The sequence below is a fragment of the Gobio gobio genome, assembly GCF_949357685.1.
Source record: "Gobio gobio genome assembly, chromosome: 13".
Lineage (NCBI taxonomy): Eukaryota > Metazoa > Chordata > Actinopteri > Cypriniformes > Gobionidae > Gobio > Gobio gobio.
This window is the reverse complement of record NC_137106.1, coordinates 45472864-45499767: the sequence shown is the minus strand read 5'-3', so window position 1 is coordinate 45499767 and position 26904 is coordinate 45472864. Positions and strand designations below refer to the sequence as shown.

The 26904-nt window shown below is 35.9% G+C and overlaps 1 protein-coding gene across 3 annotated transcripts in view; it reads right to left on the bottom strand.

Annotated features, from left to right (window-relative positions):
• Positions 1–26904, bottom strand: part of numb (NUMB endocytic adaptor protein) — a 122167-nt gene that overhangs the window by 17141 nt on the left and 78122 nt on the right. For 2 of the 3 annotated variants that reach the window (XM_079833310.1, XM_079833311.1), the window contains exons 4-8: positions 17443–17475; positions 13334–13408; positions 5357–5497; positions 4195–4399; positions 1279–1584 (exon numbers count right to left, since the gene is read on the bottom strand). In XM_079833310.1, coding sequence (XP_079689436.1) covers positions 1279–1584; positions 4195–4399; positions 5357–5497; positions 13334–13408; positions 17443–17475 — 760 coding nt within the window. The remainder of the gene's footprint in view (positions 1–1278; positions 1585–4194; positions 4400–5356; positions 5498–13333; positions 13409–17442; positions 17476–26904) is intronic. The other variant, XM_079833312.1, reaches the window with a different exon arrangement.

Below are 26904 nucleotides of genomic sequence, written 5' to 3'. Positions count from 1 at the left end.
AAAGCAGTCAGGAGAGTTAGTAGATTAACCTCGGCGGACTTGAACTTGGAAAAACAGTGTGTACTGACGTCTTTCCGCGGTTGAAACAACATTTCTTTTAGTGTTCATTCATGTTTATTTCATGCTTATCAATGAACTAGAAGGAAGAGATAATCAGTTCACGAGCAGCTTTAACTGAGGCGCTACAGCGATCACGACACATTAAAGAGCCACAAAACGCTATTTATTGTTTAAATTTCTTTAAAAAATTACAATTTCAAAGTTGAGACTGTTTCATATCAAAAGTAACTTGCTCTGTCCTGTCTGTCGGCGTGTTGTCAGTGTCCGCAATGTATTTTCTCTACGTGAGAACGTGTGTGTGTGGTGTGAGAGCGCCATGGCCTGTCGGACATAGGAACAGTAACTACTGTAAAGGAGGCGGGTCTTTGTGAACGGTCAATTCACAGAGTACTGCACTTCTGGGTTTTACAGCAAAATCCAGCTCACTATTGGCCGAGCATGATCACATGCCTGTGTTGTGCTGCTTGAGTGAATCGCGTAGACTGGCATGGTAGAGGGACAGATTGTTGAATAAAAGATGATTTTTGTTTGTTTTTGCGCAAAGTATTCTTGTGCTTCAAAAAAAATAAGGTTGAACCACTGGAGACACATGGACTATTTTAACAATGTTTTTACTACCTTTCTGGACCTTGAAAGTTACAATGATGTTGCTGATTATGGATGGTTCAGCTCTCGGATTTCATCAAAAATATCTTAATCTGTCGCCTCAGCATGCGCTGACCCCGCTCTGTGATTTTACGTGGCCCATCACTTCGTGGCTGAGTTGCTGTTGTTCCCAATTGCTTCCACTTTGTTATAATACCACTAACAGTTGAGCGTGGAGTATTTAGTAGTGAGGAAATTTCACGAATGGACTTATTGCACAGGTGGCAACCTATCACGGTACCACACTTGAGTTCACTGAGCTCCTGAGAGCGACCCATTCTTTCACAAATGTTTGTAGAAGCGTCTGCATGCCTAGGGGCTTGATCTTATACACCTGTGGCCATGGAAGTGATTGGAACACCTGAATTCAATGATTTGGAGGGGTGTCCCAATACTTTTGGCAGTATAGTGTATATCCAAATAAAATATCAAATTGAATCAAATTGCAAGCTTGTGAAATTCGATTCAATGCCCAGCTCTACGAAATAGATCTATAGAAAAGCAAGAAAGAGAAAATCTAATCGACTTTGAATTTGCAAATCTGGAAAGGTGAAAATCGGTGTAGAGCCTCACCAGTGTTTTTGCTGGGGAAGTCAGACTTGCGCTGCATGGTGGACGGCAGCTCGTTCATGCGCAGTGACATCTGCCGCTTGAAGGGAGAGGTTTTCTGACTGAGCGCCGGGAAGCCCCGGAACGAGCCCTGGCGAGCGATTGCCTCCACGGGAGCGTGGCGTCGGGGGATGGCGTGAGGATTGGGTTCCTGAGGGGCCAGTGTGGCCATGGGCAGAGGAGGGGAGGACGAGGAGCCGTTGGGTCCGGCGAGGGTGACCACAGGGTGGGACACGATGACAGAGGAGCTGGCCAACACACCCTGAGAGTCTGGTGAGAGAGGAAGGGTTGGTTGCCAATGACACCGCTACACTACCGTTCAAAAGTTTGGGGTCAGTACCATTTTTTTTCAATCTTTCTCAAAGACGTCTTCTGCTCACCAAGACTGCAGTTTTTACCAATACAACAACACATTTTCTATGTGAATGTATAGTAAAGTGTAATGTATTCCTGTGACCAAAGCTGTATTTTCAGCATCATTCCTCCAGTCTTCAGTGTCACATGATCCTTCAGAAATCATTCTAATATTCTCAAGAAACATTTCTGATTATTATCAACATAACAGTTGTGCTGCTTAATGATTTTGTGGAAACCATGATGCATTATTTTTTAGGATTCTTTGATGAATAGAACATTTACTTGAAATAGAAATCGTGTGTAACATTATTAATGTCTTTACTGTCACTTTTGATCAACTGAATGCATCCTTGCTCAATAAAAACATTGACCAAACAAAACTCTAATGACCCCGAATGTTTTAACAGTAGTGTATGCCTGATCATGAAAATAGATGTTATTACTGATCCATATTACTAGTTAAGTCATTCCAAAAATCGTCCAGAGAAGAAAAGCACTTGCTTTGATATTTTGTTATCTGATGCAGTGGATTTCAAACGTTGATGCTAAGGACTCTCAAATATGCTTAATCCCCCTTCCAAAAAATAAAGGCAGTTATATATGTTAATTGAAAAGACCCATTAAAAAAATATTATATGTGACATTATAAAGACATTTCTTAAATTATAAAATACATTAAACTAGATGTATAAACCTAATTATTAAATTGATCAAAAGTGACAGTAAAGACATTCATCAAGATTTCTATTTAAATAAATCTGTACTTTTAAACTTTCTTTTCATCAAAGAATAGTTTTTTTACACCACTGTTTTTAACATTGATAATAATCATAAATGTTCCTTGAGCATCAAATCATCATATTATAATGATTTCTGAAGGATTATGTGACACTGAAGACTGGAGTAATGATGATAAATTCAGCTTTGATCACAGGAATAAATTACATTTCACAGTATATTCACATAGAAAACAGCTGTTTTAAATAATAATAATAATAATAATAATAATAATTCACAATATTACTGTTTTTACTGTATTTTTGATCAAATAAAATCATCGTTGGTGAGCAGAAGAGACTTCTTTTACTGCCAAAAATACATTTCTTATTAAATATTTTTGTCTTGTTTCCAGAATGACATAAGATATTTTTCTTGTTTTCTGGAAAATAATATCAAAAATGAAGTGAGTTTTAAGTGAGATAAGCTAAATTATCTGACTGTGGGGTAAGAAAAATTATTCTGTTTCTGTTTGGGACAGAAACAAGATTTCAAACAGAAACAAGAATATTTTTCTTAAATACAAAAATACTAAGTAAGAAAAGCATTTTGTGCAGTGTTCAAAAATAAAATCTTTTAAATGGTGTCCAACCCTGAACCCCAGGGGCCGGTTGCATAAACCGTTAAGACTAGTCTTACAAGTTAGACATACATTTTTTTTCTTTAAGACTGTTCATAATTTTTTTTAAATCAGTTACATAAAAACATAGACTGGCCTAATTTGATACGAAAAGTAAGACTGAATGCCACTTGCCTAACTGCTAGTGGCTCATACTAGATCTTAAAGGGTTAGTTCACCCAAAAATTCTGTCATTAATTACTCACCCTCACGTCGTTCGAGACCCGTAAGACCTCCGTTCATATTCGGAACACAAATGAAGATATTTTTGTTGAAAGCTGATGGCTGAGAAAGGCTTCAGATAGGCCTCCATTGGCATTCAGTACACTTATACTCCCAAGACGGATAAAAGGCACTCAAAACATCGTTACAAAGTCCATCTCACCACAGTGACTCTACAATAATCTTACGATGCGACGAAAATAGTTTTTGTGCGCAAAAAAAATCAAAATAACACCTTTATCCAACTTGTTCTTGTCTTCCGTGTGTGCCTCCACGACGCATGCGCGAGAATATGACGCAGATCCGGCGTTCGGACACATGACCCAGAAGCGATTTGTTTACAATCAGAGGAAGACGCGCGTGTCTAAGCTGTTGAATTCTACATTGATCGTGCTTTAGGTCTCGGCGTAGTGCTCAAAATGGGGTTAAAGTGTGCATTTCATGGATTCCCGAACGCCGGCGCTACGTCATATTCTCGCGCATGCGTCGTGGAGGCACACGCGGAAGGCAATAACAAGTTGGATAAAGGTGTTATTTTGATTTTTTTTTGCGCACAAAAACTATCGTCGTCGCATCGTAAGATTATTGTAGAGTCACTGTGGTGAGATGGACTTTGTAATGACATTTTAAGTGCCTTTTATCTGTCTTGGGAGTATAAGTGTACTGAATGCCAATGGAGGCCTATCTGAAGCCTTTCTCAGCCATCAGCTTTCAACTAAAATATCTTCATTTGTGTTCCGAATATGAACGGAGGTCTTACGGGTCTCGAACGACATAAGGGTGAGTAATTAATGACAGAATTTTCATTTTTGGGTGAACTAACCCTTTAAGACACTGTCTTAACACAATGGCTTAGTTTATGCAACTGGCCCCAGATCTAGTGCATCACTCTCTCATACCCTCACCTTTCTTGGCGTCCTGCAGCTGCCGCATGACCTCCTCTCGCTCCGCCTGCTCTGTTGCTGTGGTGACGCGGAAGGAGCCCTCCCGTGTGAAAGTGGTGCGGTTGGCATCGAAAGTGGCCGTGACCCCGCACTCTTTCTCCCTCTTCTGTTTGCGCTCCAGACACGCGGCAAACGCACAGCCCACCGCATGGCTCAGACGCTCCCCCTGACAACAACACCAGTCATCAGACGCAAAGTCACAGTCATATCAAATGTGGCTTTAATCAAACTACATTATATTACATTTCATTTTATATATATATACAAAAAGAAAAATTCAAATATATATATATATATATATATATATATATATATATTTGAATTTTTCTTTTTGAAAGAAATTATTACTTTTATTCAGCAAGGATGCATTAAATTGACCAAAAGTGGCGGAAAAGACATTTATGTTAGAAAATATTTCTACATTTTTTTCCTATCTCTTCACTAGAACTTTCTATTCATCAAAAATCATGAGAAATATTGAATCACAGTTTCCCTAAAAATATTAAGCTGCACAGCTGATAATAATAAGAAATGATCATAAGAATAGCATTTAAAAACTGCTGAAAATTCAGCTTTGCATCACAGGGATTTACAATATTGCTGTTTTTACAGTATTTATGATCAAATAACTGCAGCCTTGGTGACCAGAAGAAACTTTATGGTAGTATGTGATATAAATGAAGTAATGAGAGCACCTCCTCAGTGCCATCTCATCAGTTTATTACAGTTTAATGCTGTATTCTAGTCTATATTGTTGTCACCACACATGGTGTTCATTCTTGTAATTGTGACTTATTTATTTACTATTTACATTTCATTTCATGTAATTTGCCATTATAATATTCATAAAAATGTATATTATGTTACTGTTTTGACACAATTTTAAAAATGACAACACAAAGACCCTAACAGTATATGGTTCTCATGAAGTAAGATTATGTGCAATGAACAACAACAATTAGATTTTTATTAGCTACTAGAATAAAGTTAAGACTAGACTGGACAAGCTACTAAAGTTGCATTAGAAAGATATATTCTTAGTTTTCCCGACATGATTTTATATGGAGGCAATAAAGAATAAGAAAGGTCTTTGAGGGTATTTGAGAGGTATGAGCGCGCTCACCGAGTCTTTGACGGCCATGAAACAGTGGCAGATCCAGCGGCGCGTGGTCCCGTCTCTGCAGATGTAGGAGAAGGCATGCTCAAAGTTACGATCCGGCGCACAGAAGGAAACCTTCTCTATTGTCTGGTCTAGAATGAGATCCTGAGAACAAAACAGGAAAAAATGCATGTTATTACAAATGACATTTATATATTTCACAAAAGAACAGGGCGTTTCCACACCTGGCTCGTTTGGAGCGGTTGTTTCAGAACCCGGTGCGTTTTCTCCCTTATTTTGGATCGTTTAGGCAAATATGAACGCCGCAATCACACTCGGATACGAACCAAAACAATCGCTCCGAGATCGCCTGAACAAGATGGTCTCAGCCCGATTGAAAACAAACTTGAGTGCTTCGGTTGAGGCGAGAAAGAAATCCGACCCAATGGACCAATGAACAAAGCAGTATTATAATTCATAATGGGTAATGTTTTATAAAAACTCTGTGTAATTGCTCATCTCCGTGCATTGCAAGAATGCTGTACCAGAAGAACGATATATCGCAATATAAAAATGCGACGATATGCATCGTTGATGTAAACGATATGATTCGCGAAATAGAGTTGTTTTATCCAAGGCTCGACTTGCTGTATTTATAAGGTATAATTCCCCCAAAAATGTAAACTCTGTCATGTACTCACCCTCATGTCGTTTGGTTTAACTTCCAAACACAAATGAAGATATTCTTTATGAAACCTGAGGGATTTCTGCCCCTCCATTTAAAGTCCATTCCTCTCAAATTTAAAAGATCCAATAAATGTCATAAAGGCATTGTAAAAAGAACTAATCGAGTGGTCTAATCCAAATCCCAGTCTTCTGAAGAGACACAGTGGCGTTATATGATGAACAGATTTACCATGACACATACTGTAGTAAACACGGACGTTCAGATGATTGCGTGACACGTGAAAACAACATGAGAGTGAGTAAATGCAGAATTAACATTTTTGGATGAGCTAAACATTAACAGTTTGGGAATAGTCATTTTGACATGCTTGCTTGCGTTAGAACTGTGACGGATTGCATTGACCATCTGAAGTGCGCACACTCCTCATACATCATTTAAATCACCAGATCACGTTTAGTTTTAGTAGTATGATTATTCAAAGCCTTTTAGATGGTTTATTCTTATATGTATAGTCATGGGTGTCAAAAATTTGGGTAGGTCCTCGCTCAGAAAAAGTTTACTGGAGTAGATGCTATTTACATGAAGTATAAATATACCACCTTGTTTGCTAAACATCTGGTTGGGCAAGACAAAATTATGGAAATCACCGTATCATTGAGAGCGGCAATAGTGTAGGGGTAAGACTGCTACTGGACGCATGGCATCACGTTTTGAAGCAAATCGATCCGAGGTTCGAATCCGGGTCCAATTAGTTATCTGAGTGGGTTTAATATCATTGATCGTAAAAAGTGGGTGGGTCTTGTCCCACAGACAATGGTTCCGACGCCCATGTGTATAGTGCATTAATAGCGGGAGAGGTGGGACAGCGAGCATCGGGAGAGATGCTTTACGTTTACGGAGTTTCAGTGACATTACTACATTACAACTATATGGGGGAATTCAGGGTGATTGGGACACTTTTTGTCATTGAGATGACTTGAAAAAAGTGTCCCAATCAACCTGAACTCACCCTATATAATGTTGACTATAATGTATAATGATGCAATGGGGGAATATTTGTGGGTCCTGGTAATAAAACAATAATAACATTAATAACAATAATATTATTTTAATAATAATAAAAAGAGTAAAAAAACAAACAAAACAAAAAAATATTGCGATACATATCGTATCGTGAGTTCAGTATCGCAATTTATATTGAATCGTGACACGAGGGTATCATTACACCCCTAGTTTTATATATATATGTAAATAAAATTTTAAATGTAATTAAAGACATATAATTTATCAGTCAGAGCGGGAATCAAGTAAGTTTTTGCATGTGTCACAACATCTACAGATGAAGCCACAATAGGCCTGCAGAGCGAAAATGTCGATCCATCTTGATGGGTGACGTAGAGTAAACTCTGACCAATAAGTGGACGTTTTACTCACATGTGACTTGCATAAACACATTTTGGTACACTTTGAAATGTTGCCTTGAGAAAACGAACCGAACTAAGAAGAAAAAGCAACATTGTTAAGCCCCAGTTTCAGGACAAAGCAAACAATCTACAGGTGTGAAAAGGCCCTCAGCGTTATAGGCATACATCAATTCATCTGCAGTCGTGCTCTAATCAGAGATGCACACTCATCAGGGGTGCTTTAAAATGGGGATTTAAGTTGTTTTTATTTTATAACATTATAAAACTCCTTACTACTGTACTGTAAAATAGTATGGAGAGCTTCTCTTTTGTTGACAACAGATTTATAAGAATTATCATTAGAAAAATATGACTTTTTTTGAATTCCTGCTTTTGTAGGCATCTGCATCAGTAAAAGATTGTACATTTAAAAAGTCAGCTAGTATTTTTATTTATTGGATCAGTATAATTTCTTTGGTCAGTACAACTGTTTGTGGAGACTGCTGCATTATTACTATTATTATTATATTGCATAAACATCCAAAAAACAATCTGAACTTTGGTTATCCACTTTACATGTTTGTCAGATGGCCTCATACGCAGCAATATGGAGCAGACTTTATGCCTTTATGGTTTGCTGGACTAAACTCCAGCAGGCCTTCATGCACTGATGAGCAATGACTGGCTCACACCAGCAGGTGGCAGAAAAAGATGAATATGAAAAGTGTGCATGAATATAGGAGTACTGCTTAATTTCACCTAGTCCTCTTGTTGATGCAAACCTCTATCATGGAAGACACACACACACATTAAAAAGACATTTTGAAGAGATGCTCTTTTCTATGCATTTTCAATGGATGGGATCACAGCAAGAGCTTTATAAAAAGCATCATCACTGCTCAGTATATGTAAAGGTCACACTATATTTAAAGTCTTCTAAAGCCATACAGTACAATAGCTTTGTGCCGTCAAAGATATTAACATCTGCTTAAATATATTTTTAATACATTTTTCAATTTTGTATTTTCCATTTTCATTTTAGTTAACCGTTGTAGTAATTTTGTTGTGTGTTTATTATTCTTCTTAGTTTATTTTATTTTTATTTTAGTACATCAAAGTAAACAAAATAAAAATGAGAAATTTACTAGCTGAACCCATTTTTTATAAATATTTGATTTAAGTACAAAAAAAGTATGGTTTTTGGCACTAGCTAAGTTCACCCAAGTTCATGAATAAAACGTTCTTTTGAATTGGACCACTGGTTTGATTCACAAAGCCAGTTTGAATGATTTGTTTAAGGGTTAGTTCACCCAAAAATGACAATTCTGTCCTTAATTACTCACCCTAGTGTCGTTCCAAACTAGGGATGGGCAAGAGCACTCAAGTACTCGAACGTAAAGGTGACGATCGATTATGAAAACGATGATTGCCCTGACTTAAAAAAAAAAATTATGGTTAAAAAAAAGCTATTACGGCATTTTGGACGGTACCTGAGGTCTGATTGGTGAGCATTAGACAGCACGCCTCCAGACGGGTGAAATAAAGTGAAACTGGATTTGAAAGCGTGCACTGCTGCCGGGAATCACTGAAATACAGTCATGAAATACGCCAATCTGTCACACATTGCATGATAATGAGAACACGATTGTGATAGAATGTTGTTGTTAAGGGAAGGGCCCATTTAAAATGTGAGTTTCCCTTTCAAACCAGACTGTAAAAACTAGCATGGCCAAGTTCATGGTGCCCTTTCGGGCCGATGTAAATTGTAATAAACCCGCCAGCAAAGCTCTGCAGGGTGCTGTTTATCAGTTTCATCTCAAATGCAATGCCCGATATTATTGACTGGGTTATTTAAGACGGTCATTTTCTTTTTTCAAAAACATTGATGCATCATAATCTAGCAGTTATTTTTTCTAGTCATATATTTATGTTTTCAAATCACGTTTGTATTATTAGTTTTCGTAACAGTAAATATTTTCATTATCTCCATGAAGGACATGCCCCGCCCCTCCGAGTACTCGTTTTTTGAGACCAATCAATGACCGAAATGAGAAATTGGTAAAAATGCCCATCCCTATTCAGAACCCGTAAGACCTTCGCTCATCTTCAGAACACAAATGAAGATATTTCTGATGAAATCCAAGAGCTCTCTGCCCCTCAATAGACAGCAGTTTAATGAACACTTTCAAGGTCCAGAAAGGTAGAAAAGACATCGTTAAAATAGTCCATGTGACTCCAGTGGTTCAATCTTAATGTTATAAAGCGACAAGAATACTTGTTGTGCGCCAAAAAAAAAAAAACACCTTTATTCAACAATGTCTTCTCTTTCGTGACACTGTCACGCCGGTTTCACACTGCACGCGCAAGAAGTGAAGCTGTGTGTATGGTGAGCGAGAGCATACTGAACCGCGGGGGTTGTGTATTGCAAATACAGACAAATATCGTCCATTTTGTCACATTTTCCGGTGTTCTCCTCTGACCCCTGTCTGTCTCGTGCTTTGATTTATGATGGGCCGCATATATCTGCTGAGAATGCGGCAGTGTTCTCCTCTGTCCCAAACACATATGCATATAACATGTAGGGCTGTCACTTTATGTACGAAAATTGTTTGCACAATCGATCGGACCAACCAACACAAGTTTCGAAAACGAAAATAGGGAATTGATTTTAACCAAATATGTACACTACGAATTAAACAAATAAAAGATAGATGTAACAAAACTTACAAACAAGCAGAAAAATAAAATAAAGAATTCAGAAAGTGCAGTAGGCGTTACGAAAGCTAAAAAGAAGATTCTCAGCAATTTTACACGCCTATAGTTTCAATCGGCTGCTGCTGGGGTTTTGCCAAAAAAAGGGAGGACGACAGCGATCAACCTGTGCGACATGAGAGACGAGTGATAACCCCTAATAACTTGAGGAGTTCCATATGGATGCACTTTGGGTTTTGGACTGTAGATCAAATAATGAAGAAGGAAAAAGTGGTATGCAAACTGTACGATCGCGAGTTCCCATATCACAGCAGGACTACAACTATGAGATGCAGCTTCATCATCCAGATGAATACCCGGTAGAGGTACGCTAGTCCTTCAGTGAATTTTACGTTTTATTTTCAACCTCTTTTCTTGGGCTACAATCGCGAATACCAGGCGAAATTATAAACACAGCCATGTTGAAGCCTGCAGTAATGTTTTTCATTGATGTTATGGCAGTCCACTCTGCTTATTGTTTTTCGAGAATTTTGCACTCCTGTTTGTCATTTGTGCACAAAACTTCACGCCGATAAATCATCAGATATATTACTGACTTGTGAGTCTCAAGCGCCCGCTTTACGTTCGTCCTAATGCCTGTTAGTTGTCCGTGGATTGGCCTATATTTTGGCGTTGAAAATCGATTTTGCAATTGATTCAATGAACAATTATGTCTCAAAAATCGAATAGGATTTTTTCACAAAAGTGACAGTCGTAATAACATGCTGTATATAGGTAGTTTACATGATAAAAGTAACCTTAAAGTTAAAATATTCCTCTAGTTTGAATCATTTAAACGGGCCTTTGAAGTTTGAGCAAAAACTTCTGGCAGTGATGTGTATTCCTGTATTTTATTATTTTTTTCACAGCGCTGAATGTCATATGTGATGTGATCTACGAAAACCCATCGCATGGTGAAATTTTACCTTTTACAGCTTTTGATACCATGTGAAAGCTGGGGCCAAGCTCTTATTTCTTTCAAGGCTTGTCCGAAACAAAAGTTATGGTTATCTAAAGTTCAGCTGATCGCAATGATTTTTAGGAACGGAATTTTAAGAAAAACAGCTTTAAATAACTGCCACCCCTTTTTTTCACATAGTGCATTTTCATGTCTATCCAAACTTAAATGGCTGTAATTCAAGCATGCTTTGGAATATAGACCTACGGTTGGTCTTGTTTTAAAGAGGACACTTGGCAGATTATTGTATTCATAAATTATGAAAGTAAAATAGAAAAAAGTTATAAAAGTTTAAGTTTATGAAAATGAAAAAATATATAATATTTTATGATAATATGTATTGTAAAAAACATGTTTTACTCTAAATCTACAAACAATCAAAGCCAGAAATATGAACTTGAGAAATATTGAAGTCGTGTTCAAAGTTGTAGGTTGATATATCAAAAAATTAGCTTTCAGTAATATTTTGTTTGGGCGCAGTACCAAACTTTTCCTCTAGATGACAGCCAAGCTCCATTACTGACCATATAAGGGCGCCTCCATTTCCATATGGTTTGAGTTAATCTGAACCACACATTTCCATAATTGTCATACATTTTATGAAGTAGACATCCTACTCAGAAGTAGTATAGGCAGCTTAGCAGTATTTGATTTGAATTCAACCTCTAATAAATATAAAAGGACATGTGCATTACAGCTCACTGCTGCATCATATGGCAAATCTATATATTTTTTCCCTTTATATTTAAAACATTTCCACTTTTTATCTAAAAAAAAAAGAGTGGATGTTATTTTTAACGCTTGGCATGAAAACAAATTGGTTATCTACAAATCTTTAATTTTGTCCGTGTTCATCGCCATTTCAAAATAAAGGTCTGAACTGAAAATGAAAATACGAAAACTACAATTTATCAGCTGCATCTCTACACAAGGGGACTAGCTAAAGTTACTCTGAAGAGAACAGCAACTTAGTAAGTAGTGAAATACGTTTTCTTTTGTTTATCATGGGCAGTCTCTGAACTTGTGATCACCCGTTGTATGTTTAGATTGCGCATCTAGTGTACATTTTAGAATAGAAAGCACAGCGCACCTGCAGCACAGCTAAACTAACTCCTCTTCAGTAACTTCCTCATCCGATCCTTCATCTCTGGGTGTGAAATAATCCATTATATGATCGTTTAGGACACTGACATCACCAGGATTAAGCAGATTGAGGCGAGCGAGATCACAAAAGCTATCAGTAACTTCAGACTCCGTTGTTCTCTTGTGCTCCGAGTCTGCCATCTCACTATACCTTGTATTAAATACAAACTTTGCGTGCCGTAGTTTACATAGGACTGGAGGGAAATATGCTTTGATACACCTTTATTCTACATGTAATGGGTTTATTTTGATGGGTGAAATGTCTTTGTGGCCGTTTTTTTTTTTTTAACCTCCGCCGGGCATGACCTAACGTAAAACATTAGAGAAAGACGCAGTCTTTCAGCTTGCCGCTATAAACCGCTATTTTTCTGCACTAAACAAGTGAATTTTGCCAAAAAATGATAGACAAGATGTTATAGAATAATAATTTAATGAAAACCCAATTTTGACAAAAAATAGACATTCAACCTATTCTTCGACTTTGCTGAAAACGTTCCAGCGCGACATCCGACGGGTTTTACCAGATCGCATCACATATGGTGATTGTGAAACACACATAACACTTCACTACATGATTTCATGGTCAAATTAGTTATTTTTCATGTTAATCAGGTTGATTTTGATCAACAACTATGTAGCTGTGGCTTTAATTCAGTGTTTTGAATGACCCCTTTAAGGTTGAACCACTGGAGTCACATGGACTATTTTAACGATGTCTTTACTGCCTTTCTGTACCTTGAAAGTGTTCATTAAACTGCTGTCTATGGAGGGGTCAGAGAGCTCATCGGATTTCATCAAAAATATCTTCATTTGTGTTCTGAAGATGAACGAAGGTCTTACGGGTTTGGAACGAAGTAACTAATGACAGAAATTTTAATTTTTGGGTGAACTAACCCTTTAACAATCACTATTCCTTAAAATTTTAAACCTATAACTGCAGTATGCAACTCCGCTGACCAAACTCAGCAAGCGTTCTTCATTATGATCATCTGTACTGTGTTTATCTGTACTGTGGGATCTGGTGGATCATCTCAGGTCAGTTTGGAGTCCTTCAGTACCTTTGTCTTGTCATCTACGACCCTCAGGCCATCTGCAGACACCCAGAGCACCGCGCGCACAGCCTTCTTACCCGCCTGTGTGGACACACATAACACACAAACAGTGAGAGATGGAGGGGAAAGAGAGACATTAAAAGAGAAGAGAGTTGATTTTCCCACAAGTTGAGGCCCTTCACCCTCCTCGACTTTCATACAAATGTACTTTCATCTACCAACAACACCTGAAAATAGAGAAAAGTTAAAAACATTAAGGAATGAGAAGGTTACAGCGGTGTTAGGAGCAGGCATGTTGTCGTAAACCAGAAAGAAAGAACAGAAGTGAAGCATCCAAACAAACACGCATCCTGATTCGGGGAGCTTCTGTGTTCACACTTACCACAGTGCAGAAATTAGAGCTTTCTCTCACTCACTCACTCACACACACACACACACACACACACACACACACACACACACACACACACACACACACACACACACACACACACACACACACACACACACACACACGTTTTCGTTACACAAAAGGAAGCAAAATGAGTTTTGTGACTCAGTTTGTCCCTTTGCACACACTCTTTTATTGCTCCAGGCATGTTTCAGGAGCAAACTACTCTATCAGTGGGAAAGAAAGTGTACACACATACACACATGTTTGAGCCACAAACATACTCTATGCAAGTACACAAACACAGACCTGAATGCTTGGGCAATGCACTGCAATCGTGCAATAATTGCACATGCTTAACCTGACCTCAGTACTCGTGGGTATAAGTCAACTAGTACAGTTTTAACGATTAATCGACACTCATTGCTGTTTTGTAGACCTATCGGTTATTGGTTCAAATCAACAGTAATAGTTAAATGCATACTTAAATAAGTCACCCATTATTTGCTGTTTTCCTGAGGCCACCGGGTGGCGATGGTCCCGTGTGCGAGGGCCCTTTCAACACTACTTGCAGCTTTAACCCTCTGGGGTTCTTCATTTATGGGTCACACTCAGGACCTTTGGGTCAAAATGACCCGGAGGGCGGGATTAAGATAAAAAAGATTTGAGTAAAATCAATGAAATATATTTTTGTTCAATAATATTTTTTCTTTTCTTTTTTGGTGTTTTGAGATAATTTTATGATTTATAATTCATATTTATGCAATAATTATGACCCATTTTTCCCCATTGAATATAATAAAAAAATTATATATATAATTTTTTTATTATTATTAAAGCTGTATTTCATTTTAGAGTCAAGCCTAGGCCTCGTGAAAGCAATTTTTTTTTAAATAAGATCGGTGCCATCCGGTGGACACATTGAGCATTTTTATCAAAACAAAACAGACAAAAAAACTCACACACACTTATACACACAAAAACACACGCACACACAAATTAACGCGTGCCATTCCAAAAGCTAATTGTGTTTGTGTGTGTGTGTGTGTGAGTTTTTTTGTCTGTTTTGCACTCTTGGTGTTTTCCCTTTCATTTCCAATGGGGGTCATTTTTGACCCGAAGGTCCTGAGTGTGACTATTTTTTCCGACCACTTAGACTTTTCAAATCCTGTCCCCAATTTCTTTTTGTGTTCATATACCAAGTACCAATAAAGTCACCAAGTTTTGGACCATACCGATGAAGCTATGATTTTTAACATTTTTTATTTTAAAAAATTTGGGTCAGAAATGACCGAAGGGCCCCAGAGGGTTAATTGTGTTTATAATCACGCTCTTGCAAACTATTCTAACTCGAACCTTCAGTGAAAATGTTTTTAAATAAAGACTGAATGAGTTGAAGCTTAATGGTGGGGATATAGTCGAGCGACCAAGTTGAGGTTCATTTATAGCCTAGATTTAGCGATTGTTTTCAAGCTTCAAAATGCAAAAAAGTTAAGATTATTTAGTAAAGATGATCACGATGAACAAATATTATGTTCAATAATCCAAAAGCCAAAGGAAAAATCCTATTGGTTTTTGTCCAGGAAACCAGGGTGATACAAACTTGTCGGTTGGCCTACAAAAATATGTGTTATCCCTGCAGCACTATTTATATTTATTTTTTACATAACTAATTGCTGCTTTAAAGAACTGCATGTTTGCAGACAAGGTTAGACAATAACCACTTGAAAGGTTAAGAGTTACAACATTATACACCTTTTTTCTTAATTCTCCATTTTGAAAAAAAGACATATGCTTCATGCAGATCCAATACGATTTTGTTTTCGGGGTTGAGGGCGATCAAATTGGTTGCAATACGAATATAAACGAAACATGAGCGCTGTGAAGAAGATCTTGTTAAGATAATGCAATGTTCGGTTTTTGGTTTTGACCATCTGACCCTTTCAGTGGCCAGTTTTCTGTTTTATAGGTTTCCAAACGTTTCTATGGTCTTGCAAAATTAACTTTATGAAGTAGTAATGCACTAAAGAGAAGGAAGAGCAAGGTAAAATATCTAAAACGTGAGCATGGTATAACGTTCATGTGAGGACACATTCTATTTGAAAATTACATTTAAAGGTGCAGTGTGTACATTTTAGCGGCGAGGTTGTGAATTGCAACCGCTCACTCCTCCCTTTCGAAGCGCATAGAGAAGCTACGGTGGCTGACACAGGACAAAGATGTCGTCGTCTGAGACAGCAGAGAGTAGCTAGTGCTCTGTAGAGAAGTTTGTCCCTTTAGGGCTACTGTAGAAACATGACGGCGCAAAATGGTGACTTCACTGTAAGGGGACCCGCGGTGTATGGAGATAGAAACGGCTCATTCTAAGGTAATAAAACATAACGGTTCATTGTGTAAGTTCTTTATACGCCACTGAAAACATAGTTAAGTATATTATATTGCATTTCTGTCAATAGATCCTCATAAATACTACACACTGCACCTTAAAAAGACAATAAGTTGACTTTACTTCTCTCCCCCCCTTCTTGTACATGATATATATGTTTCATATGACAATAAAATAATAAAATAAAAATAACATTCCTGTGTTTTATAGCTTAGCTATTTTAATGTATTTTAATAATTACAAAACATTCTCATTGTCAAGGGATTATTGTTATAGTTTATATTATTGTTGTATTTTCTAATAAAACTTAGCACTATTTTACTTTACGTTAATAGTTTTCATTCATGTTATTGATTTTGCCAAACTGTTTGCCAAATAATGGCATATTATCTGACATATTTCATCTTTTTTTTCCTTTATATGACCGATTTTAGTGTCTGTATCAGCAAAATCCACTATCGATCAACCTCTACTCAAAGGATGATACTGTTTCTTTCAACTGTCTGTGCCATTATTCAGATGATCATGATTCACTAAGAGCCTGGGGGGTGAAAACTTTTGAACAGGATGAAGATGTCAAAATTTGTCTTTTGTTTAAAAATTTTTTTTTTCCATTTAGTAATGCCCTTCAGAAGCAACAGAAGATACACATGTTTTCTGGAAGACTTGAGTACAATTTACCTTGATCTTCAAATTCAATAAGTTTTCACCCCCGGCTCTTAATGTATCGTGTTTCCTTTTGGAGCATCAGTGAATGTTTCAGCCTTTTTTAATAGTTGTGTTTGAGTCCCTCAATCGTCCTCAGTGTGAAAAGATGGATCTCAAAATCATACAGTCCCTGCTGGAGAGGATTCAAATATGCAAAAGATGCTGGAAAACTGAAGAATGTGCAGGACCTGGAGGATTTTTCTGAAGAACATTGGGCAGTTTAAGACGAACAAGAGACTCATGAACAAACATCACAAAACAAAAGAACAGCCGTGGGTCATCCAGGGAATGACACACAGTATTGATAATCAAGGGTTCATAAACTTTTTATAAATTCAGCTATTTTTTGTCTTGTGGACTATTTGTAGACTATTTTTTATGTAAAATATCTTATTCAGGACAGTACTAAATACAAAAATAACATGCATTTTGTATGACCCCTTTTATTTTCTAACATTTTTGCATATTCTGCAAGCGGTGTGTAAAATTGAGCACAACTGTAAATGCATTTCCATAAGAACTGAAATCTCACACTTTTCTGAAGCAACAACATGTGAAATCAAGATTGTGCCCACGTACTTGCATAGAGTATATTTGGGACGGTACGTAAATGCACACAGCAGAACTTACTTTTGCAAAGAAGCCCTTGAAGAACTTTCTGTCCTGGAATGGAGGGTTGGTAAGGGGATGTTGGTGGGAGGAAAAGGCAGGAGAGGGTTACAAATGAACTGAGACACAATGTCCTGTGAGTGCGTGTCAGGGCGGATTCTGGTTTAAGGGCTTTCGATGGTTAAGAATGACAAAGTTGTGAAGTATGGAGAGGAGAGGAGGGGGAGATCACACCTCTAGCTCACCAATCAGGCGCCAGACTCACCACATGTGATGTTATTGGTGCGGTTACAGTTCTAGTATTATTACTCCACTATGTGAGTTTGATTATTTCAGATTCTTGAAGGAATAGTTTACACACAATGAAAAATCTGTCATTTACTCAGCATCAGATGTTCGGCAAAATGTTTACGCTGCTCTTTTTCATACAACGAAAATGTTGTTGAGCTACTGATATGCCCGAAATCATAAAAGTAGATCATAAGGCTGCGACTAACAGATTTTTTCCCCAAATTGATTCATCTATAGATCATTTTTTCAGATTAATCTAACAATTAACAAACAATCCAGCCTCCTACTTCAATGGCTGGTGCCGACTAATCGAAAACTTGTATTTATTTCCAAAATGTTGATTACAATAGTCGGACGGTAATTGTTTCTCACGTGGAAGTTCGTAAAAATAAAAGTGCATGCCACCTCAGTGATAAACTTGTGCATTCGAATGGTGATTTATTCACGGTGGAGGAGCGAGTTTTGTGATCGGGAACACTGCTCACGGTCAATAACACGATTGTGCTGTAAATAAAATGTCATATGCTTGGTATAATAAGAATAAATGCATATCTGATTTAATAATAGGAAAATAATATACCACTTATTATTTAATTATATAAATAATTTTAAAAATAGAAAGATATATAGACGCACATTATAGTTAAAATGGTTTTCTGTCTTGTATTTTATCTCAAAATAAAGTATGTCATTTTATTCCAAATGGAAATGAGTGGAAATACAGCCTCTTATTCACATGAGGTGAACATAATGCTGCGGTTATTTTAACATAATTGCTGCCGTAATAACGGCCCATTTGAAGTGTTATTTGGCTTTTATTTTTATTTTTTGAGCGGTGATGAAATATATTGCTCTAGTGAATCATCTGAAGCATTTCCGTAATAATTGATCTTTAAAATGCATCCAAATTACAGCGAAGCGCAACCGCACAGTGCTCTGCAGGGGCCAAAAAGGATATAAACAGTGAATTTTGAAGTGATATATTCTTGAAAACTCAAGAGATGTGGATTCGGACACAATTAAATTACCACACATCCATAGTGTTTGTCTAAAAACAGTAGGTAATTCGGCCGGGGATTTTTACGCGGGTGGTGGGAGAAAAACACTGACATTCTGGATTCGGACGGCAATAAAATCACTGACTATCCCCTGCCAATGATGAAAATACCTCACGACCCCATGAGAAACAATTACTGTCCGTTTAGGGCATTAGAATGTAATTTTAATGTAAATCTACATTGTTTAGTTTCATAGATCTACATGTCTTAAAAACGTGCAAATGCTCTGTTCACTTGAACTGTGCGGACGTCAATAATTCTGATGAAAAGTAAAAAGAAATTTCTCAAATTGGGGACACTAAATATTCAACTATATTACTGATCAGCTCATTTCAAAAATCATAAAATTATAATTAAGAGATAACATGTTGAAAATATGATTTCAAATATCCTCATTATTAGATAAAAAGTCAAAAATATGATTTTAAAAGTCATAATAGTTAAATAAATACAACATGCTAAGTCATAATTATAAGATAAAATGTTGAAAATATGATTTTAAAAGTCCTCATTATTAGATAAAAAGTCAAAAATATGACATGCTAAGTCATTGTGAGATGAACAGTTGAAAAAAATTCTGAGATAAAAATTCAAAATTTTGGATTTAGTCAAAATTATGACTTAAAAATCCTAATTATGAGATAAAAAGCTGAAATTAGATTTTAAAAAGTCTAAATTATGACCAAAACACACACTAAGACATTTAAGAGATGAAATAATGCTTATGCGCTTTTAATTTTTTGCTTCACACTTATAATAATATTTACATTATTGTTTTGTTTTCATATTGTGCAATATATTTTTTACATGCGTTTTTTTGAAATCAGTTTTTACAACAGAAATTAATCAATCAAAAACTTACATTAGCTTTTCATCTAAAACTAAATAAATTTCCTATCACTTTAAAGCTGCTTTGAATCAATCTGTGTTGTGAAAAACATGAGAACAATCATGATTAATAATCGCATTAATATTTTTTGGAGCAAGTTAATCATTAGTTTAACCATTATCGTGCAGCCCTACGAGTCAACATTGATTACTTTTATGGTGATTTTTCTGTTTTCTGGAGTTCAACAGCTTTTATTCTTTGTATGGAAAAGAGCAGCATGAACGTGCTAGTAAATATCTCCTTTTGTTTGAGTAAGTGTGAGTAAATCATGACAGAATTTTCATTTTTCCAGGTGAACTGATCCTCTAAACTAAATCATGTTATCATGTTAGTGATGGCAGCAGCTTTAAGCAGTAGTTCATTAGGATTGCTTCTGATGACCTCAAATAGCTTCATTTAAAGCTGAGGCATCAGAAGTGCCACAGGGAGAGAACTGATCTGGGCTCCGGTGCTCACTAATCCCATACACACATCCCAGCTATGAGAGGAAGACTGCGAAGGTTTCAAAAATCACTCTCTGGCCACATACACACCAGGGTTATAACTGTTAATTAAAACCAAATAATATAAATATATAAATATATATATATAAAAGATTAATCGCGATTAATCGCATCCAAAATAAAAGTTTGTGTTTACATAATATGTGTGTGTCCTCTGTCAATTATTATTTATATATAAATACACACACAAGCATGTATATATTTAAGAAAAAAATAATATTTTTATATATAAAACATTTATATTTATATATATTAGAGATTATATAAATGTATATACAGTATATACATGCAAATATTTCTTAAATATATACACGAATGTGTGTGTATTTATATATAAATAATAATTAACAGAGTACACACACATATATTATGTAAACACAAACTTTTATTTTGGATGCGATTAATCGCGATTAATCTTTTGACAGCCCTAATAAATATATATAAAAATGTGTCTGTGTTTGTTATAACTTTCATGTTAGATGCAGTTAATCGCGACTAATCGATTTGACAGTCTTTAAATTAACTAAATGAAGTAATAACTGATTATAGACACATTCAATTTTTTTTAAAAACTTTAACTGAATTTTTATTTTATTTTATAACATTAAAACGTAGGGCTGTCAAAAGATTAATCGCGATTAATCACATCCAAAATAAAAGTTTGTGTTTACATAATATATGTGTGTGTACTCTGTTAATTATTATTTATATATAAATACACACACAAGCATGTATATATTTAAGAAAAAAATATTTTTATATATAAAACATTTATATTTATATATATTCTAGATTATATAAATGTATATACAGTATATACATGCAAATATTTCTTAAATATATACGTGAATGTGTGTGTATTTATATATAAATCATAATTAACAGAGTACACACACAGATATATTATGTAAACACAAACTTTTATTTTGGATGCGATTAATCGCGATTAATCCTTTGACAGCCCTAATATATATATATATATATATATATATATATATATATATATATATATATATATATATATATATATATATATATATATATATATATATATATATATATATATATATATATATATATATATATATATATATATAAATGTGTGTGTGTTATAACTTTTATGTTAGATGAAGTTAATCGCGATTAATTGATTTGACAGTCTTTAAATTAACTAAATGAAGTAATAACTGATTATAGACACATTCTATAATTTAATTTTATAATATTAAAAAGACAAAAAACTGTAATGATATCTCAATGATCCTAATTTGGCACTGATACATACTGCAGCTATATTCCTGTCCTGTACAAACAGAGTTCGGTTATTTAAGGGTATGACGACCGCATCTACAACTGAATTCACAAACTGCTCGCATCGTGTTTATTGTTTACAGATACGTGACTCCCAAACGCTTTTCACCGTGAGTGAAGGGAAGTGGGACTGACTGCTATACATGTGGAATTGTAACTGCATCAACTCATGAACTTTGCCGTGTGTATGTGGCCTTTGAGAAACAAGAAGTGCACCATTCGCCAATCCTAACACTCGCTTCCTCATATACACTGCTCCCTTAACTGAGGTTTGGGTTTCAGTTCAAGTAATCCCGACCACCATAACCATTATATACTGACCCCACACCTTCAGTTAAGGGCACAGCGAGTTTCACAGAAAGAGGTGGAGGTTACATGTTACGGAAAGACCCGAGATAAAGTTATCATTGTGCTGAAGAGCATTTCACGAAGAGTTCATACACAGCCATAGAAGGAAAGCAATGCTCATTGGGTTAGAAAAGAGGTTTAAGGGGCGAGAGAGGATCAAGACGCTCTTAATGGCTCATGTGAACAAACCTGCTTAGAAAAAGAGAACATCATAATACATTCACATCAGAACATATGCAAACAGATGGAGGAGGCCTGAGGTTTCATGGAGAATTACTGCCACTGACGCTAGGGATACTGAGCAGAGAACATGCAGACCATAGACAGACACAACGATCTGGAAATAAATAGAAACAGGAAACACTAAAGGGAAAAAAGATTAGAATATATGTCCTCCTTGACTGAAATCGGCACTCCTCTCTCGCATTTCCACTGTTTTGAGAACAGTTAGTACATAACCAGCCCACAAACACAGAGCATTATGGTCTGTTTAACAGCATTGATTAGTTCTGAGAATATATTGTAACTTTCCCAATAATTGAATCATTTCTCCATGCCATCATGAGCAGCCATTCAGAAGTTAAAAACAAGTAAACATGATTTTTGTAAATTATTTTATTTGAGTAAAACAGGGAAAATAAAGTGGTTGAAGTCGCCATGCAGCATGACGAAATAAGTGACCAATGCACTGAATTTAGCATTTGAAGTGTAGACAGATTTATGATGTGCGTTTTGTCTAAGTCCACAGGTTTTTGTTTTTCCGTTTTGAAAACTGATGACGACTGACATCAGCAGTTTGAGGCTAGCAGTTTAACCCTCTGGGGTACTTCGGGTCAAAAATGGTCAAAAAACGTTTTATAATTTTTTTTTTTTAAATCGTAGCTTCATCAGAATGGTCTGAAACTTGGTGACTTTATTGGTACTTGGTATATGAACACACAAAAAAATTGGGGACAGGATTTGAAAAGTCTAAGTGGTCGTAAAAAAGACAAAAAAACTCACACACACACAAAAACACAATTAGCTTTTGGAATGGCACACGTTCATTTGTGTGTGCGTGTGTTTTTGTGTGTATAAGTGTGTGTGTGTGTGTGTGTGTGAGTTTTTTTGTCTGTTTTGCACTCTTGATGTTTTAGAGATTCACTTCTTCACTGTTGACTCCTTTTTTTCTGCATCCTGGCTGATTTGGAGATTGTATGCACAAAAAAACTCTGTATTTTCATATTTTTGCCAATTTCCCATTAATTTCCTATGGGGGTCATTTTTGACCCGAATGTCCTTTTTTTACGACCAAATCCTGTCCTCAATTTTTTGGGGTGTTCATATACCAAGTACAAAAAAAGTCACCAAGTTTCGGACCATTCCGTTGAAGCTACGGTTTTTAATTTTTTTTTATAAAACGCAAGATCCACTATAGTGGTAAAAATGTGCTATTGCGTGATAAAAATGCTCAATGTGTCCACCAGATGGCACCGATCTCATTAAAAAAATTGCTTTCATGAGGCCTAGGCTTGACTCTAAAATGAAATACAGCTTTAATAAAAAGTAAATTATATATATATATATATATATATATATATATATATATATATATATATATATATATATATATATATATATATATATATATTTTTTTTTTTTTTTATTATATTCAATGGGAAAAAATGGGTCATAATTATTGTATAAATATTAATTATAAATCATAAAATTATCTCAAAACACCAAAAAAGAACAGAAAAAGTATTATTGAATAAAAATATATTTAATTGATTTTACTCAAATCTTTATCTTAATCCTGCCCTCCGGGTCATTTTTGACCCAAAGGTCCTGAGTGTGACCCATAAATAAAAGTACCCCAGAGGGTTAAAGAGGTAACTAATAAAATAAAAACTATTAAAAAAAAAACAACTAATAAAAATGACAAAAATACAAAATTATTAAAAGTTTAACAGAACATATAATAAAAAAAAATCATAATTGTATACTATTTTGGGACTAATTACGTTCCTCACTCATGAAATACAGCTCAAAGTGATTCACAGATCAGCAGCGAAAATATTAGTAATAAACAAGAAAATGATTTCAAAGCCAAGTGAAAATTTTCAAAATGAAGTTAAAATTAATTTTAGATTATGACTTTTATAATCATTATAATTATTATAAACTTAACTTCAAAAGTTATGTATTCACTTGCTTTTTGGAAATGTGAATGCTTGGAGCTTGTCTGATTTTATCAATTAGTAAAAGGTTATACATTTTCTAGATTGGCAGTGGCACCCGGTCTGCAGGAAACAGGAAGTAACAAGGTAGAGTGCTTACAACAGAAAATAGCCGCACTGTCGGGCCAGTGCAAGCCAGGGCTAACTAAGTGCCGGGTAGGGCCAAAAACACTAGCATCTGTAAAATCGCATTCTTCCATCTTAAAAATATATCTAAACTACGACATATGCTCGCAATGCAAAATGCTGAAGTTAGTTCATGCGTTCATGACCTCAAGGCCGCTCTACTGGGTGGTTGCCCCACTCGCTTAATAAATAAACTCCAGCTGGTCCAAAACGCAGCAGCGTTTCGAGTTCTTACTTAACAGGAAGTATGACCATATTAGCCCGGTTCAGTCAACACTGCACTGGCTCCCTATTAAACATCGTATAAATGTAAAAATGTTCCTAATTACTTACAAAGCACTAAATGGTTTAGCTCCCCAGTACTTGAGCGAGCTCCTAACACACTATACTCCATCACTTCTATTGCGGTCTCAAAACTCTGGCCAATGATAATACCTAGAATATCAAAATCAACTGCAGGTGGTAGATCAATTTCCTATTTAGCACCTAAACTCTGGAGCAGTCTTCCTAGCATTGTTCAGGAAGCAGACACACTCTGTCAGTTTAAATCTAGACTAAAAACACATCTCTTTACTATGGCATACACATAGAACATTATCAATTTATGTCATTCAAATCAGTTAAATGATTATTAGGCTGCATTAGCTAGGTCAGCCGGAACCGGGAACACTTCCCATTACACCTGATGTACTCATTACATCATAAGAACAATGGCATCTACGCTAATGTTAGTCTCTCTGTTTATCCCGAGGTTTACTGTAGTCAGCTGATTCTTGACTTGACCTCAGATCTCAAGCACCGAGGCCAAAATCAAGTGTGGTTTCCACTGTCGGGCCAGCGCTACCCTGAAACCCGCCCTTGACACGCCTCCATAGATCAACATCACAGAACCCTAACCCTCACCATTTCACCAGCTGACTGAAAGCCAGAGACATCACAAAAAACAAGCAAACGTTTGGCCTTTGCTTAAAGACTTAAGATTCCAGCATCGATATTTGACCCATGTTTTACAATAATAAATGTTACAGTGGCAGTAAATTATTAATGGGTCAGAAGTGCACATCAACCATGCTGAATCAAACTGCTATTTACCATTTCACATAAAAAGAGAACACACACCTATTCAGTTGCACCTGCTTCCTGAGTTTATTTGCGATCACAGGAATGCACAAAACAACTCCATAAAAGGCTTTAAAGTCCAAAGGCTTACACGTTCAGAAAAATACTGATAAAATATCAAATTTCTTTAGAAAGAGTGAGTATTTCCATTCATTTTCCACAAAATTATGCAATCTGAGGAAGTTTTAGGGATCTCTCTATACCATTATCCATTCAGCCGGAGCATTAGAGGGAGCTCATGAGCAGAAAACAGGAGCTATGAGTTATACGAGTTAACCAGAGTGCATGTTTTTTATGACAAATGCGGATGCATTAGTCCGGTATCAACAAAGGCACATGGAAGAAACGTTAAAACAAATAAATACACAATTATAATCATATATTTGTCTACATTCTTCAAGCAGCCTCTGGTATTTTCCATAAACATGTATTTATTATAGCCTTTAGCATTGCATATAAATAGATTTCTGCCTCATATGGAGATCAGAATCCCCATCGAATCGCAAGGAAGTTATTTCAAACACTCGCTCGTGTCTGAAAGTGAGTTTTGAGCTGAATTTTTTTTAAATGTCTTAACCCTTTACCTGTCACCCTCCTTTTTGAGCATTTCGTGAAAATGCACTACCCAAACTTAAATGGTTGTAATTCATGAACCATTTGGACTAAAGACTTATGGTTGGTCTCTTTTAAAAGAAGACACTTGGCAGATTATTGCTGAAGTGGAAAAAAATTATAGAATTAAATTATATAAAAGTTATTGAAATTTAAGTTTATTGTTATAAAAATATAATAAAATAAATATTAATTATTTTATCAAAAAATATATAAATGAATATAGGTTTCAGCCTAAAAAAGACAGAAAATCAAAGCCAAAATTCTAACCAAGTTGTGTTCAAAATTTTAGGTCAAAAACTCAAAAAATGAGTTTTCTGTAAGATTTTTAGCTGCATAACCTCAAAAATCCACTAGGGGTTAGACACACCATATTGATGATTCCTAAAGATTGATCTGGCAGATATTCTCTATATATAATATTATTTTCTGAATATTTTTGGCTAAATACTAGAATCAATGTGTATGTTATGAACTTTTAGCATGAAAATCAAAGTTTGAATGATTAAAAGTGTGGTTGTTGACTTTTTGTTACAAAGGTGAAAACTCCTGTAATGATACAGATTTTTTGATGCACACTCTTGTCACTCTTGTCATATATTAATCCATTACTCTTCCAAAATATATATTTTCTGCAAAATCATCAACAAATATGTATTCTTGAGCCTTAGACCTTTCCAATGATATATAGTTTGTCATGACTAGATTAGGATTTAATAGTAATATAGTGAAGTAAATGTAGAATGCCCGTATACGGGCAAGTGACAGTGTTGAAGTTAGCTTGGTGTAAAGTCCGCCTCTGTTCATGAGCACTCCTCAAGCCCCAGTTGGCCCGCTTTTGACCAAGGTATTCGGTGGACCAAAAACCCCTGTCCATTGTCCCTCGCGGAAGCCCCAACGGGGCCCGATCAAGCCCCTGAAGTGACCATAGAAAAGCGACCCTAGCATGCGCTAGCACACTCGCTTTTGGCCCAACAGTGGAAACATGACGGGCAAATGAGCGCCAA